The following is a 16,835-nucleotide window of genomic DNA, read 5'->3' as shown; positions in this document are numbered from 1 at the left end:
AGGCCCTCCACAACATAGTGAGATCCTGTTTTAAAATAAAGAATTAAAAAACAGGGTTGGGGGTGTCGTTCAGAGGTAGAATGTCCCTGGGTTCAATCCCCAGTACCACAAAAACAAAAACATCTGTTTCCTGACTAAATAAATGAATGAATGACTCAACCAATCAACATGAGCACATAGAAGCAGTGATTCCTGTTTTCCATTTTAGCTATCTGGAAGATGGCTTTGTCGCCATGACTCTCTGAACTGAGCACGTATATATGTGATGCGCTGACTGGAGGGCAGCGAGAGGCCCTGAGGGGAGGTTGGGGAAAGGACACGCTTGCTAAGACCCTCCAGGCTCCAGAAGTTCAGCTCCAGAAAAATGTATTCTTTTGGTGAAACTAAAACTCCCTGAATGGATAAGTGAGAAGGTTAAAAACTTAAATCCCAGAGGGTCACCTCGGCTTACCACAAACCCATGACTCAACCCAAAACAAGACTTTCCTCATCAGAGTTAAACACGGCATGTCCGCTCCATAATGCCCGTTCCCGTCTAAACGCTTAACTTTCAAAGTACTTGTGGATCCTAAATCGTTTTCATGTGTATGCATATTATGAACATGTTGTAGCACGTAAACACAAATAAATGGATGTTATTTATCTCAAGGGAGAATTATCTTTTTGGATTATTCAACACAATCTGTTCACCTATAGACTCCCCGGCTCTATTTTTAAAAGCCTTCCAATCTCATATGTCTATCAGTTGTTTTATGATCAGCTTTGCAAACAACTATCAGAATTGCTCAGATGCCTGATAGTGTTAATTACCGTGAAGCCGGGGAAATGTTCATAGGATGCGCCCAACGCGTTTTGATTGCAAAGGCACAAAAGCGTATATATCAGTCGGCCCATTAAACTGGCCCCGGCATGCGATCTCTTTATTCTCCTGATGTTTGCAGTTTTTTTTGAGAAAAATGAACAGCCTCTACCATCCATACTACGAGAAGGGTAAATCACAGCTGAAATCTCACTCCAGCATCGCTTTTATGTGAAACACCATGAACACAATCGCAGGGAAAACTGCAATTGATCCACGAGGCTGTCCATTATTAGCTATTACGGGACAGAAGAGGCACCCATCTTTCTCATTAGACCTATTTGTTTGTGACAGATCACATGTCCCTGGGATGGTTCTTTTTCCCCGGATTTATCTCTGTTGTCTCGCTGGCCTGTTGCGCATCTGTCTTCATCCATGTGCCCTCCTCCTTCATCTCTCCTCCGTCCCTCCTTCCTGTTGGATTCATAATCAGCCCGCCTCATCAAGGCTCTGCCTCTTTTTTCTTTCCACCATTAATCAATTTCTTTCTGTGCATGAACTAACAATGTGCATTTTATTTCTATAAAGGTTATTTATAAAAATAAACATCCTAACCAGATGCCTTTAGGACAGTCATGTCTAGAGATTTACATATTGGTGGTCCAGAGACCAATTTATCACGACTCTTCGTGGAATTCCATAGGGCTGACTCATGCAGGGCCATGGAAGTCGTGTAGGGAGAGTGCTCATACATGTGCACCCTGCACATGTAGAGAAGAGAACAGAGAAAAGAGACTGGGCTACATGCTGGAGAAGAGGAGTCACAAGATCACAGGGCCCCAGCTTGCAGACAGTTTATATCCTAATGGTGAGTGCACAAGGCACACCAGCGTGCACTTGGGATTCTCAGCGACCTGCTCTGATATTGAAGAACACCCGGCTGTCATAAGAACACAGTGGAGGGAGCAGAGCCCAGATGCGAGAGGCAGAAAAGGCAACAGGGGAGCTGAGGCCTGAAGTAGATCGGAGCTAGCCAGAGTCAGAAAGCACGGAAGAGGCTCCGGGCTGGGAGGACTGCGGGTGCGAGGCCTCGGTGAGCACTGCTCGGAGCTGCAGCTCTCGGTGGCTGTGTCAGGACACCAAAAGGCTAGAGCCATGGCTTTGAATTTGAGATCATAAGCCCTGTCAGATTTGCTAAGAAGTCTGGATCCTCTGGTAATGCTACCTTAATTTAAAACATCAATATAATGTGGGGGGACTAGGCAAGCAGTTCCTTAAATTCCTATGGGAACATTATCATGCAAGAATAGTCCTGAAATTCTTAAAGAAAGAGCTGATGATTAGACCCATACTTCAAGTAGAAAAACGTAACCACATGAAACTTTAGGAGATTAAAAGTACAATACTGGCATGTAAACAGGAAAACTAAAAAATGAGATGACATCCCCAAACAGGCTCAAATACAAAGGTGGTCTACTGATACAAACAAGTTAGCCAGGCAAAGTCACGTGAAGTAATCAGTGGTGTTGACCAGCCATGTGCCAGCAGCCAGGTGCAGAGGTGCATATCTGTTATCCAGGGACTCGGGAGGCTGAGGCAGAAGGATTACAAATTTGAGACCAGTCTGAGACCTTAGCAAGACTCATTATCAAAACTAATATTTATTTTTAAGGGCTGGGGTCCAGGAATGTGGTTCATGGTAAAGCACCGGCTTTGCACGTGTGAAGTCTGAGTTCTGACTGGGGGTGTGGTTTAGTATAGAGCACTTTCTAGCATGACTGAGGCCTTGGTTTTGATCCTGAGTGCCAGTGGGAGGAGAAGGAGGAAATTACAATATGCTGAGACACCAAACTGGATGATTGGCTACCGTGATAAACACAATGAAACAGTTGCTATATCACCTCTGATGTTTCAAAAATCCAGATGAAATAGAGTGCAAAAACATGAAATAGTAAAAGTAGTAGAAGAAAATGTAGGTAACTTGCTTCATACCAATAACTGATATCACAAGACATTGAAAATGATAGGCAAAGGCCAAATGTCCCTACTCTTAAAAGATATTTTTAATCTAATTTTTAAAACCACCATAAACCTACAGTAAAAGAAAATGGCTAAGGGATATTACAATATAGTTTACTGAGAAGGAAAGAAATCCAAATCACTTACAAACATATAAAATATTTTTTATCTGAATCATAATTACAAAACTGCAAAACATCTGATAAGTTGTTTCTCAGAAATCCAACTGACAAAGGTAAAAAGTGTAGATCGTGAGTAGGATTGGCTTAGTTTTAGAGAAGCAGGCACTCTCCTGCTTTTTGGGTCGGGAAACAAAATGCCTGGACCTCTTTGCAAGACGACTTGACAATATTTATCAACATCACAAATGTCTCCCAAGTATCCTTACAGTGATGGGCACTTTTCCTATAAAAATCATATGTCTACCGGAGAACTTCCAGGCCAGTATGTTCAGTAGGAGACTAGTTAAATAAAGTACGGGTTGCATTAGATTACTGTAGGGCTGTGAAAAAAAGTAAGGTTGGTGAACATTTGCTCACCTAGAAACATTGTTTAGATATGACATTCGGTGAAAAACTACCAGGATACAGCAGAGTAGATTTAGCTTGTTTTTATTTGTGTATTTAAGAAATAGCTATATACAATGATGCATGTAAGTGGGCTATTTCTGGAAGAAGACCAACTAAAACCCGCAACTGCTCCTGGAGAAAGGAGGGGGTTGAGGGATGGAAGGGCCTCAATATGTGGTGGGAGGGAAATTAACTCTTTATGAGACGCTCCTTTGGGCTGTGTGTACTCTCCTCGTGTTCAGACGTCACTCTTTTAAAAGTTCATTATTAAGCCGGGGATGGTGGCATATGCTTGTAATCCCAGTAGCTGGGAGGCTGAGACAGGATTAATGAAGGTTCGAAGCCAGCCTCAGCAACTTTACTGAGGCTCTCAGCAACTTAGTGACACCCCGTTTTCAAATAAAATATAAAACATTTCTGAGGGTGTAGCCTTGAGGTAGAAGGCCCCTGGGTCCTACCCACAGTAACACACACACACACACACACACACACACACACACAAAAACCAGTTCATTATTAATAAAATTTGACACAACAAAATTCATGCAATTCAGAGAAGAGATGTGCAAAATTTACTCTAAAGAATGGGAATGGCCTCAGGCTTGAGAAGTCTTGGCTAAAGGAACTAACCTTGCCAAAGAAAGAATGTGTCCATCAGAATTGGTGCTGGGCAGGGAATAAAGAAAAGAGGAAGGATTGTCCATCCAAGGGACACAGGTCTGGGCCAAAGTACTTCAAGTCCCACATTGCCTTTGTGAGGGTGCTCCCATTACGGAGATGGATGCCTCCAGCAAGCTTAGCTTAATGCCACTGAACATTTTAAATGCAGAATTAAATGCCCTTGCTCTAATTCCAAGATCACCAAGCAAGCTTCCAGTTTTAATTTGTTCTCCTTTATAGATCTGCTGGTGTAGAAAGAGACTCCTATGCTGATCTGAGTGTTCTGGTCCAAGTAATAATGATATGCCTCTTTATACTGCAATATAATGACAATCTGGTTTTATTTTAAAACAGTGCAAAAAACAACTTTGTACATTAAGAGACATGGAGAGCCCCGAGGCAGTTATAAGCAGTGACATCTATGATAAGATCAGCTTTTTTATATATATACTGGAGACTGAACCCAGGGCATTCTACTTCTGAGCTACAACCCCAGCCTTATTTTATGTATTTATTTATTTATATTATTTGGGAAGAGTCTCACTAAGTTGCTGAAGGTTTCGCTAAGTTGCTAAGAATCACCTGGAAGCTTCTATCCTTCTGTCTTGGCCTCGCAGTACTGGAATTTCAGGCATGCACCACTATGCCCAGCAGAATCAGCACTCTTAAGACAGTGCTGGTCACGGCCTGGCTTGGGGGTAGAGAGGCAGGGATGGCCACTGGATGCCACAGCAGCGTTCCAGGCAAAAGGTGATGGTGCCATAGATTATGTTCATGTCCACATTGACTTGACGTCTGTTCCCCTCCCACACTGTGAGCTTGGTGAGAGACATCTGGTCTACCCTTTGACCATATTCCAAGTACTGAGCACAGTGCCTGAGACAGAGAAAACCCAGGCTGATATTTGAAGAAAGAGCGGGAGAGAGAAAGCAAATGGGGAGCAGAGATAAAAAGAAGTGGACACATTTAAGAAACGCGTATGAGAATGAGCTGGCAAAATGTGATAAGTAAATGATGTCGTGGTGGATGAGAGGGGGTCGCATCATGAGGACGTAGGACTGTGAACTGATCGCGTCATCAGAACTCCGTGTTGCCCTCAACATCTTTCTCCCCAAACTCCCGTCCTCGATTCTGCAATGATCTCTCCTCATTTACCTAAAGTCCCTTTATCTCTCTGGCTTCCACATACAAGAGAAAACATACAACCCCTCATTTTCTGGGACTGGCCGATCTCACTTACTGTAATATTCTCGATTTCCATCCATTTTTCCTGTAAATGGCAACTGTGTTCTCCTTGATGGCTGAGTAAATCTCACTGTGTGCACACACCACAGATTTCATAACCCACTCACCTGTTGATGGACACCTAGGCTGGCTCCATGGTTTAGCTATTGTAAATTGTACGGTTGTAAACATAGATATGAGCCGGGTGGGGTGGTGCGCTTCTGTAATCCCAGTACTCAGGAGGCTGAGACAGGACTACAGGTTTGAGGATAGACACACCAAGTAGTGAGACTCTCATCAACCTAGCGAGACCCTGTTTTAAAAATAAAATAAAATAGGGCTGGGGTGTAGCTTGCAGGTAGATTGTCTCTAGGCTCAATCCTAAATAGCACAAAAATGAATTTTTAAAAATGTATATGCCTGTATCACTATAATATTCTTGTCTTTCCTTCCTTTGTAAAGATAGAGCTGGGTCATTTCAATATTATGAACAGGAAGGGGGAGGGAGCTGGATGGCTTTCAGAAACACACCAGGTGTTGTGTGTGTGTACGTATCAATCACACAGAACTTCAATATGACGTGTAATTACAATGCACAAATAAAAGTATATAAAATGAGAGGAAGGAAGCAAATTTCTGTCCTGTGCTACTGAGCAGACCCTGGTGCCATCTATTAAGATAGGAAATGCTGCAGGGGGACTGGCTTGGGGCCATGGTAAGGAGTTTAGCTCGTACGTGTCCAGTGCATACGCTCAAGCCCCACGCACACCAGCAAGTATCCAAGTGGGGCAGGGGCTCAGTAGACAGCTGGGTATATGTGTCCCCAGATCATCCCTGAAAGCTTGTGAGAATATGGGTGAGGCTATCATACGAAGTCGTGGAAGGGGCGGCGCAGCCCAGGAAAGTCCGGGAATGGAAGCAGCTGCCGGAGAGAAACTCAAAGGATGTCAGCTTTTAACAGAGGAGTAGAGCAGAGGGAAGCCATGAAGCAAAGCCCCAAGGGAGTGAGGACAGAGGAGCAAGCCTAAGGAGGCCCTTGGGGATGGGCCGAGTGAGTTTGGAGAAGCATCTGAGTGAGACTGGACGAGGAGGTGAGGGAGGACCCAGATCGGCCTTCCGAGGCCTGGCTTGGTGGAACAGCCCAAAAGGAAGGTTTTTTTGAGATGAGGGAGACCTGGTCCTGCTTAAAGGTCAGTTTTTGCTGTCAAATGATAGAGGAAAAACATTGATGATATGGATGAGAGGAGAAAAGTTGCTGATAGAGAAAAGTGTAAGAGGTGAGGTCTGGAATGGAGGTGGGGTGATCAGCAGGAGCTAAACCACTTCTGGCCCCATCTCAATCAAAGGGAAAGGTCCGCTGCCTGCTGCAACCCAACTGGAGTGGGTGTGGCCACATAAACACCAAAAGTGACCAGTCAGAGGGACGATAATAAAAGTCAGTCAAGTCACGGCCACTGCAGAAGATAAGGGCTGGAGATGCCCTCATCCAGTCTACTCTTCAACGCCCTCCCTCTTCAGGTGTGAATTCACCCCCCACACACGGGCTCCTGAGGGCCTCCTCACCTCAGCGGGGCACTCTATAGGTCTGAGCATCCCAGCATCCTCATAACGTTTGTACTAACTTAATATTTGTAAACTTCGAGTTAGATGGCCTCCGCCACATATGACAATCCAGAAGCAAGAGGCAAAGTCTTCCAGCCAGGATGAAAAGAATCTATGGCGGGCAGAGCGGCAGGATTTGGTCTCTCTGACATCTTTGCTATAGTTTTCCCTGAAGGTGGACCAGAGAGGCAGGTGGGTTAGAAACTCCCCAGAGCTTCAGTCACAGCAGCAGACCAGGCATGGGCTGAAAACTGCTAAAAGGCACCCGTGGCGGGTGTTCTGACTCTGCCTGAGCATCTGGATTGGCTGATGCAGTCACTTAAAGTATAGGTAGATAGTCAATGATAACAAAACCATCTCCAGAGCCACGTGGGGAGCACACCTGTAATACCAGTACCTGGGAGGTGGAGAAGGATGACAGAGTCCAGACCAGCTTCGACAACTTAGTGAGACTCTCAACAACCCAGCGAGACCTTGTTTCAAAATAAAAAAGGGCTGCGGGTATAGCTTGGAGGTATAATGCCCCAGTTTTAATCCCCAATACAAAAAATACTATTTCCAGGGAAAAATAAAAATTTATTTCTATTAGTGGGACACAACAAAAGTGCTACCACTCACAAGGGCAGGAAGGGGAACTATAGAGCTGGACTTGGAACAAACCCCAGGCCAGAATTCTCTGCCTAGCCACCAGGAGCACTGGAGCAGGCTCTGCTGAGGCAGGATGATTTCCAGAACAGAAAAGGGAGCAGGCGTGTCTCCCCACCCAGTCACTCCAGGTTCCTGAACCTGTTGGCTCTCTGTCTGCGTAAATTCCATCCAACCCAGGTTCGGCAGAAGCAGTGGTAGTTTACCCACAGGTCATCCACCTAAATAGAGCACACAACCCAAGATTTGGAAACACTGGTCCCAACCAGATTCAACCCAAGGATACTGCTGGGGCCAAGTGCTCGCCAGGAGCCCAGGTCCTGACACAGCAGGAATGTGGATATAAAGCATGGCTTAGTCCATTTTCTAGTGCTATAATAAAAGACCCGAGGCTGGATACTTTATAAAGAAAGGTTTGCTTTGCTCACTGTTCTACAGGGCCAGGAGCACAGTGCAGGCATCTGCTTGTCTTCCAGTGGGGGCTTCCTGGTGGTAATGCCAAGGGGAGGTAGGTGTGTCCAAATAGGGGTGCATGTGTGAGAGGGAGACAGAAGGGAGGCCTGCCCCCGTATAAGAGCCTACTCTCCTGGTAGCTAATCCAGTCTCATGACAAATTAAAGAGTGTGCTCAGCCAGGTGTGGTGGCACATGCTTGTAATTCCAATTCTTGGGAGGCTAAGATAGAAAAATCACAAGTTCAAGGACAGACTAAGCAAGTATTGAAGACTCTCACTCTAATAAGACCCTGTTTGAAATTTAAAATATATATATATATATATGGCTGAGGGTATAGCTCAGATATAGAATGCCCCTGGGCTCAGTCCTAAGTAACATATACACCGAAAAAAAAAAAAAGTGTGCTGCTTATGCTTATGGGTGAGTTTGTTTTTGAGAGGTACTTGTGTATTTTGGGTTTTTTAAGCCTATCATGCCAGGGAATTAGGAAACCATCATGTCAGTCTCTCTCACCCAACATGTCCAACCCCTGTGCACAGCTTACACAGAGGAGAAAGGCAAGTCCAAGAAGAGAAAGCAACCTGTCCTACTGTGAGCCTGAGCTGGAGAGCCAGGCACCGGCCCCTCTACCATTTGGAAAGAAGGGTCTGAAGGGCGTGAAGTGGAAACTATTCTGGCTAGAGTTTAGAGTTCAGAAGGGCCTATCTTTTTAAATTTCACTATAAGCCAGGTGCGGTGGCACACACTTTGTAATCCCAGTACTTGGAAGGCTGAGATAGGAGGATCGCAGGTTCAAGGTCAGCCTCAACAACTTGACGAGACCCTGTTTAAAAAATTTTAAAAACTAATAATTTGTACTACATTTCAGAGGTTTAAATCCCCAGTTCCAAGAGATTTTGGTTTAGACTGTAGTTTTCACTTTTGTTTAAAACTGATCAAAGAATCAGAAGATTTGGGTCTCTGACCAACCAGGTTGGCTAACAAGACTGACATACTAACGTTTTCATACAACTCCTGGCCAAAGTAACTCCAGAACTATTACAAATTAAGAATAGTTTAAGAAGATACCTTCTCAACTATCAGATGATAGTTGATGGAAAGGATCACACCGAGTAAAATGTTATTGTATATATTTATATATTCATAGACACATGGGACACACGCAAATATTGTTCCGAATGTATGTGTGACGTGTGTGTAAGTGTGTGTGTGTGTGTGTACGTGTTTGGACAGTTCTTGGGATATGAAAATTAAGAGAAGGAATGAGGTGCTAAAATGTAATTAGTTCTTATTTTCAATTAAAAAAAGAACCCTAAATAGTGTGTGGTTAATAGCTTCAATTCCATATGAGAAGATGCAATCTTACTAAAGGTGCCCAAATTGTGCATCTCTTACGGGTGCAACAGTCCAATGGAGGTGGATGGAAGTGAGTGGGGAGAGGATGGAAAGAAAAAGTATGAGAGGAAGCTCCAGTGCACCTCCTTCCCCCAACCATGATGTCTAATCTGTGAACATTTATTTAAATCCCCAAATTGGGTCAACCAATTAGCCTCGTACTAACAGAACCCTCAGTAAAACATAGCTAGGGCACTATCCCTAATTATACTCTGCTTGATCAGAGATCCCAGCAAGCTAATTATTAACCTCACAGTCCCTCAGAGTCTGTCAAGGCCACCCCACCTCCTTCAGAGTGAGGTTTTAAACCTCAGTCAGCAAATGCCTCTACGGGTGCCTTTCAGTCCCCGGGGAGAAGCCCACGTGAACCCAGAGCGAGGTCCCACAAGTGCGTTCTTACCCATAAAGCCACACCACATGGTACTGAATGAACCGCAGGTGTGGGCCAGCAATCCTGCAGAGTGCTCGCTGGCTCGACAGTCAAGTTCATTGTCACTCTTGGGCACGAGGGGAGCCAGGGACAAAAGCAAAGTCAGGGAAGAATAAGGACTCCGTGGCCACAGGTTTTTTACGAAAGCTAATGGGCTCTATCTGAGGGCTATGGATGCCCACACTTACATAGCCACTCCTAGAAGGGAAGCACTCCAGGGGCAGCCATCTTCTTCCCTCGCTCTGTCTTCTGTCCCCCATCCAGGGCCAGCCCGCCAAGGCAGCCCAGCAGGCCCAACGTTAGCATCCCTCCCAGCTGCCAGCTCAAGAGGGCTCTGCTTTGCAGCCCAAATTTTGTGTATGGATTACTTATAGAAGAGGAACCTTGGGAAAGTGTTTTAGGAAAACAACACAGTAAAAAAATAAATAAACATGCAAAGATAAGGTCATTGCCTGGGGCTCGGTAGCTCGTGTACTTTTTATTGAATTTGTCTCCCATACAGGAAGATTTGTCTTCCTGTTGCTGACACTTCAAATGGTGGGCTGGAGTTAAACCCTTACCCGGAAGGCCAAGAAGAGAGAGAGGCACCGAAGCACAGGCCAGCGCCTTCATCTGGTTGCTCAGAGAAAGAGTGTCTAGTCCCGGGACTTTATTAGTCATGGCCTCAGGCAACTCAACACTGCCCTCAGTTTGTGCAAGGAGAGATTTGAGCTGATCATTTCTAAAGCCCCTTCTCTCTCTGTAGTCCTGATTCAAAGTGTCCCTTTTGAACACTGACCCTATGACCTGGATCTCATTAGCCCAATACTAACAGGCCACCAGTCTTGTTAACAGCTCCTGCTTTAAAACACACACACACACACACACACACACACACACACACACACACACAGTTTGGGAAAGTTCAGAAGAGACTTTGAAAACATTCCCACCCAACACTCTGACACAGATGCCTTCAGGTTCACACTGCCTGACTCTGAGCACGATGTACCACATCCTTCCTTCACAGCTCACTACCCCCAGCTAGAGCTTTATGGAACTCTGGAGCCAGGGAAAAGCTGTCAGAGCACCAAATCCAAGGCCCTCAGCTTACATCTGACAAGTCAAGGTCCAGAGGCATTAGGGGCTGACTACAAGACCAGGTAACAAGGCACTGGTGACTTTGGGGCCGTCTCCCAAGTCTTCTGACTCCAGTTTTCCGTGATGTTCTTTATATATGCGTATGCAGAAGGAGCCTAGTATCTGTGCATTACTTTTCTTGGAGGGTTTTTATAACTTCAGAATCATTTACTCATCCATCTACTCAGATCAATATTTATGACTTCCCAGTCTCTGGGACACTCCAGAAAGCAAAGTTAGTGGTGAGAAGCACCCTGATAATGTGGGATCTTTACCTTTAATGGAGATCAATCAACAATCAAATGTAGAGCTAAAATTATCAGGTCACTGTAGGGCTCAGATCTCTACCATGTGGGACTGGAGGATAAGATTTGTGTTTTAAAATAGCTTGACCAAGTAGATTATGAAAATGATCAATCAACTATTAATAAGCCAAGGTTCAGGGGTTTTTTTTTTTCTTTCTCTCGCTGACATACATATCATGCAAGTCAAAAATGTTCCATGCTTAAATATCTCTCCCCCAAATCCTCCTATTGATCTGTAGCTATCAAGAGTGACTAAATCTTGGCATTGCTCCAAGGGCCAGCAAATTCAATGCCACATTCTACCTGATACTCTTTGAACACACAAGAAGCTTTCAAGAGAAGGGGTAAAGTCAGTTAGCCTGAAGCAAAATGCTGGCATATGATATTCAATAATAGTTTGATAATGTTTCTTTTCCTAACAGGCAAGATGAGCAATGAGTTAAAACCAGGGACATTTGCTAAAAAAATAAAAAAGGAAGAGAAATTCAATTCCCTTCAATCCCTTCCCATAGCTAAACAAAAACTCTAGGTTTTATACTTCTACGACCTAGATATAGTCAAAGAGATCATACAGGACGTTCCTAGGGAGAAAGAGACCTCAACTCTCAGCTGTTCAGCCAACTCTTCAGCTTAGAAAACGTCTTTACAAGGGAATATTGTAACAGACACAAAAAGAGGTTTTATGGGGTAAAAACAGCAAAGGATCTCACACAGACCTAAACTCTGCACGAGGGAGCAGTGACCATCTCAAATGCCATTTCTTTCTTGTAATAACATAGAACCCAGGCTCTGCTCTTAACACCGGTGCTCTGAATTCCCATAAGGAAATATCACTTTTCAGGGAAGAAAAAAAAAAATCAAACACATTTTCCTGGATAGTCAGTGATGGGTGATGGAAGGGGGAGGTGGGAGAGAGTAGGGTCGGAAAGGTCACGGTGCTTTTCCATTGTTTTGCCTGGTGTGACAAACATCTCCATGGAGCAGAGACTGAAGGCACGAAAGTAGAGAGTCCAACGCTTGTGTTGAGCTGAAGCCCGTAAATACCCCCACTCTGAAAGCGGCATGTTTTCAGCCTCAGCCTGCGAGTTGTATTAAATAATGAATGATGTAAATTAGACTGCCTTATTTATTAACAAGTCCAGTGTGGCTTATGTAACCACACTCAAAATGTAAATGCATGGTTCTTAAGTGCAGAAGAAGCAAAGATCTAGAACTCCCAATGGAGGAGATGAGAAGCGAATATCAGTAATAAAACTGATGTCTTTCACTGAATCCTTGTGAATGCCAAGGTTTTGTTTGTAAGTACGATTAATTGCAATGGCAAAGCTTGTTAAGGGGGAAGGGCCAGAATCGATGTATTAATGGTGTAACCTTATGCTGCTTAACAGGCCAACAATAAATTGCCCGTAGATGCTCTGGCAATAGAAGCACAAGTTCTATTGATGTTGTGCTAGGAGAAAAAATTGTGGACTTGTTTCCAAATATTACCCCCCAAATCAGAAAACACCACCCAAGAAGTGCACCAAAACTTGGTCTTCACAAAAAAAAGTGCAATATAAAAATGCATGTCCTGCCATAGCAATGTGGATACACTTAACACTCCTGAACTCTGCACTGAAAGAGTGGTTAAGACAGCAAATTTTATGTTATGTATTTTAACTAAGGTAAAAAAAAAAATCCACAACTTATTTTAACCAACCCTTACATCACTTTGGTGAGACAACTTGTCCTTTGTAATGAACTTGAATCCGTGATATAAGGGGGACGTCAATGTCCAGTTACATAATTCCAACAACAGGCTTCACTCTTGTATGCCACTTACATGTGACATTAGTATTCTGTTTGCATCTGAGTTAGCACTGCTGTGTTATAACCATTTCTAAGTAACAGGAGCTGCCACTTACCAATGTGATGGTTGGGCAAGCTTGATACATATCTATAGGCAGAAAAAAATCTAACCACGTCATCTTGGTGGATAAAGAATATAAGACAGATGCTGTGTTTAATAAAACAGATTTGGACAACTACTGTCAGCTTGGCTTGAAATATCCATGCAAAAACAAAACAACAACAAAAAACCCTACCTTTAATTTTTTTTTTTTTTTTTTTTTTTTTAGCAGAACTAGGGGTTGAACCCAGGGGCATTCTACCTCTGAGCTACACCCCCAGCCCTATTTTTTTATTCTTAATTTTGAAACAGAGTCTCACTAAGTTGCAGAGAGCTTCACTAAATAGCTGAGGCTGGCAGAGAACCAGCAGTCCTCCTGTTTCAGCCTTCTAAGTACTGGGATTACAAGTGTGTGCCTCCAGGGCCTGGCTCCTACCTTTAAATTAATCCATGCATATCGTATTAAAGTGTCCTGCCATTGATCACCTCTGAAACCTAAAGGCACAGTGTTTTAGTGTATAAATACTGAAAGATACGCTACTTTTTTTTTTTTTTGGTGGTACTGGGGTTCCTGGAAGTCCTTCTCCCTCCGGGTTACACTCCCACGGGCTACACTCCCAGACCTATTTTTTATACTTTTTTATGTGGAAACAGGGTCTCTTAAACCAGCGCAGCTAGCTTCGAACCTGTGTGATCCTCCTGTCTCCGCCTCCCAAGCGCAGGGATTACAACTGTGCGCCACCACGCCCAGCAACTACTTTCAAATTCTATGGTAAATTGTTTCTTTATATTATTCTTATATTATTCTTGTTCTTAAAAAGAGAAATATGTAACTTCAGCTATATACCAATGGGCCAGAACTTTAAGCTAGGTTGTTTTAGGAATACCACTGGATCTAACAGCAAAGTTTTAAAATGTATTAACTTGGTTCCAACTGTAGCTGGTATCCACTGGCCAAGAATTTCAGAGCTGCTTAAGCAAATATTAATATGTAAGATAAAGAGCACAGATGGTTTCCTATAAGGCAGAGAGTGAAACAAGCTCCTCCCCTGATGTCATTTTGAGATCAAAAAGGCAGAATTCAAAATAATCACATGAAGTGTTTTCCAAACAAGCAGTGTGATACATGTTCAAATAAAGACACCGAGGTGCGGTCTGGCAGGACGTGGCCATAGCAAGCGTGGACAGACATACCCTTCCTGGGCCTCACGTCTCCAGCCTGAATCATGATCCTAACTAATTCCCCATCCTGAACACTCAAGGCCTGCACCTCTGGACTCCTCCAATCCCAATGGGTTTTCAAATCAGAAGGGGGAAAACATCAGAGTAGAAATTGGGAGTGCCAAGATACAATGAATAACTGTGGCAAACGCTTCAGTAAATATTTTAAGGATCCATTTTAAAAATCCTGAAGGGAGGAATCTGCCATCAGACATAAAAGAAGCCATCGCAATCGTGAGAACAGACACCAGAGAGCTCGGCCAAAATCTGTTGACTTCATGTATACATCAGGCAGCTAAGACCTCAAAGGTTTGAAATAATAATTTTTAAAATTTAAAGATAGTTTTATTTCCTTTCTCCTCTGCTGATGGCTTTAAACATACTAAGGTGAAAAACATCAGCCATATCTTATTTCTTCCATCATAGGACTATCCTAGTCTAGGAGACTTTAAAAAGAATCACAAAGGAAAATAGAAACATATATGTAAGGGTATGAGTGCACTCCTCATGGTCTTTAAACAGTCTGAAGGGGTCTCAATTCCACAGGGCCTCCTGCATCTGACTACTAACACCTCACCTCCTGAGAAAAGACACGGATGCTGAAAGGGGCCACAGGACCAGCCTGGTGAGAGGCCTGGACCAGCCCAGCCCAAGGCCGCACAGCTGGAGCCCTAAGCGCCCTCCCCCTTCCTCGCCAAAAAGCCTGAGAGGCTGGCACCCTGGATGCAGCCCCAGGCTGGCTGCTCCCAGCCTATCTGAGCTGAGCTCTCCCAGGCCTCCACATTCCCTCTGCTCTGTTGCCCTTTCCTTCTGTCCGCACCTCACGACATGAGCATCACCAGCAGAACAGGCAACAGAGCCTAGGAAGGTCTCTTACTTACATTATAAAACAGGTTATCTCGATCAACTACGTTGGCAGAAACATGGTTGTGCGTGTTCTGGGGGAGGGAGGAGCGCATGCGCACTCACCAACCGGAAGGCCACAGCCCAAGCCCTACTTCAGGGCTGCCTATCTCAGTATGAAACTGTAAAGAAAACCGAAAGAAACTTTCCCTTACAATCCTCCGCACAGATGAACGGAACCACATGTTCATGAGGTGTGCGGAATGGCAAAGTCCCTAGGATGGTAAAATGAGAACTCCTCCAACCGGGGTGCCCCAGGAATGCTATGGCCAGGGCTGGTGAATTCTTGCCTGGTAATGTATTTGTCACAAGGCACCCGAAGGGGAGAGCAGAAAGCAAGCCAGGAGAAGCTACAGCCTTTCCAGGGACACAGACAGGTCCAAGGCTAAAACCAGCCTTCCTCAGAGTACCACACATCCAGCCCGGTCCCGGGAAATGATTCAGTAGGCAACTAAGATTTATAATCCAAATGGTCTCAAAATTATATCTCTGGGAAGTCAAGTCCAAATTCAATCAGCCCAGGCTTTTAGGCTTCCCGTGATCACATTTTCTCTCCTGAGCGAGTGCATTTCAACACTCAGAACTTCTCCTCTTACAGATCAGCCTCAAGGCCATCTCTGGAGGCAATCTCCCAGGCAAAACTGATGTAGGAAATGAAAAGGGTAGCTGGTTAACGCCAACCCTCACAGAAAGGCGGTGACAGAGAGACCCCTACTTCCTTCCACAGATTTTCTGCTAGCTAATTATTTTAACCCCCTTTCTAGTAAATGTCACTAGAACTTTTCCTAACACAACGTACACACAGCATTTTACGAACCGAAAATGTCCGAAACTAAGTTATATTTAGTTATTGCACACCCAACAGTCTCTGAAATATAAAATACATAAGAAATTCCTTCCCCAAAGAAAAATATACATGTGCTTATGTTACTGACAATAAACTTAAAGCCTCACTTCTTCATGATTGCTCCCTGCGCTGGCAGGGAAACAGACAGGTAATTGACAGATGGCCCATCCCCGCATCTCTGCTGCCTGACTTCTCCCGCACGTGGGGCGGCGTTCCCATCCAGGACCTGCTGCCCGGAGGCCAGGCGGGAGCCCCGGGATGGAGGAGAGAAAGCAGGACCAGAAACTCACATTTCGGTGATGTTCTCGGGGTCCACGCTGTTAGGCTCCAACCTTGGAAAGGCCACGATGCCAGGAGAAGGGTCGTTGCACCAAATCCGAGAGGCGCTACACTTGCAGGACGCGGGGCAAGCGAGCGCGGCCCTGCAGAAGCCCACGAGCAGCCAGCAGAAGCCCCAGGGCCGCGCCATGGCGGGTCCATGCCACCTCGTCCAGGACGACATTCCTGGCCGCCAGTGCCAGCCCGAGTGCGCTGCACCAGCACCAGCCGGCCTCCTCCTCCCGCGCGGGGAGGCCTGCGCCCAGCTCTCCGCTCTGCGCGGCTCGCCGCCCGCCGCGGGCGCGGAGTCCAGGGCGCCCAGCCGCTGAGCGCGCCCGGGCTGAACGCAGTCGGCGGCTGGCGCTGCTCACAGCGGCCGGGGCATCGCGGGCCGCTTCACAGGGGGCGCTGCCGCCGCTCCGCGCTCCTCCGTGGC

General features: G+C 45.1%; 1 protein-coding gene across 1 annotated transcript in view; it reads right to left on the bottom strand.

Moving 5' to 3' along the window:
* The window catches only part of NTRK2 (neurotrophic receptor tyrosine kinase 2), a gene marked incomplete at both ends in the record, with an annotated part of 373,926 nt that extends 357,343 nt beyond the window's left edge, over positions 1 to 16,583 (bottom strand). The window contains one exon of the mRNA XM_080709003.1: positions 16,372 to 16,583. Coding sequence (XP_080565129.1) covers positions 16,372 to 16,583 — 212 coding nt within the window. The remainder of the gene's footprint in view (positions 1 to 16,371) is intronic.
* Positions 16,584 to 16,835: the final 252 nt, after the last annotated feature.

This window comes from Muscardinus avellanarius (genome assembly GCF_963383645.1).
Source record: "Muscardinus avellanarius genome assembly, chromosome: 13".
Taxonomy (NCBI): Eukaryota; Metazoa; Chordata; class Mammalia; order Rodentia; family Gliridae; genus Muscardinus; species Muscardinus avellanarius.
This window is presented reverse-complemented; position numbering and strand designations above follow the sequence as displayed.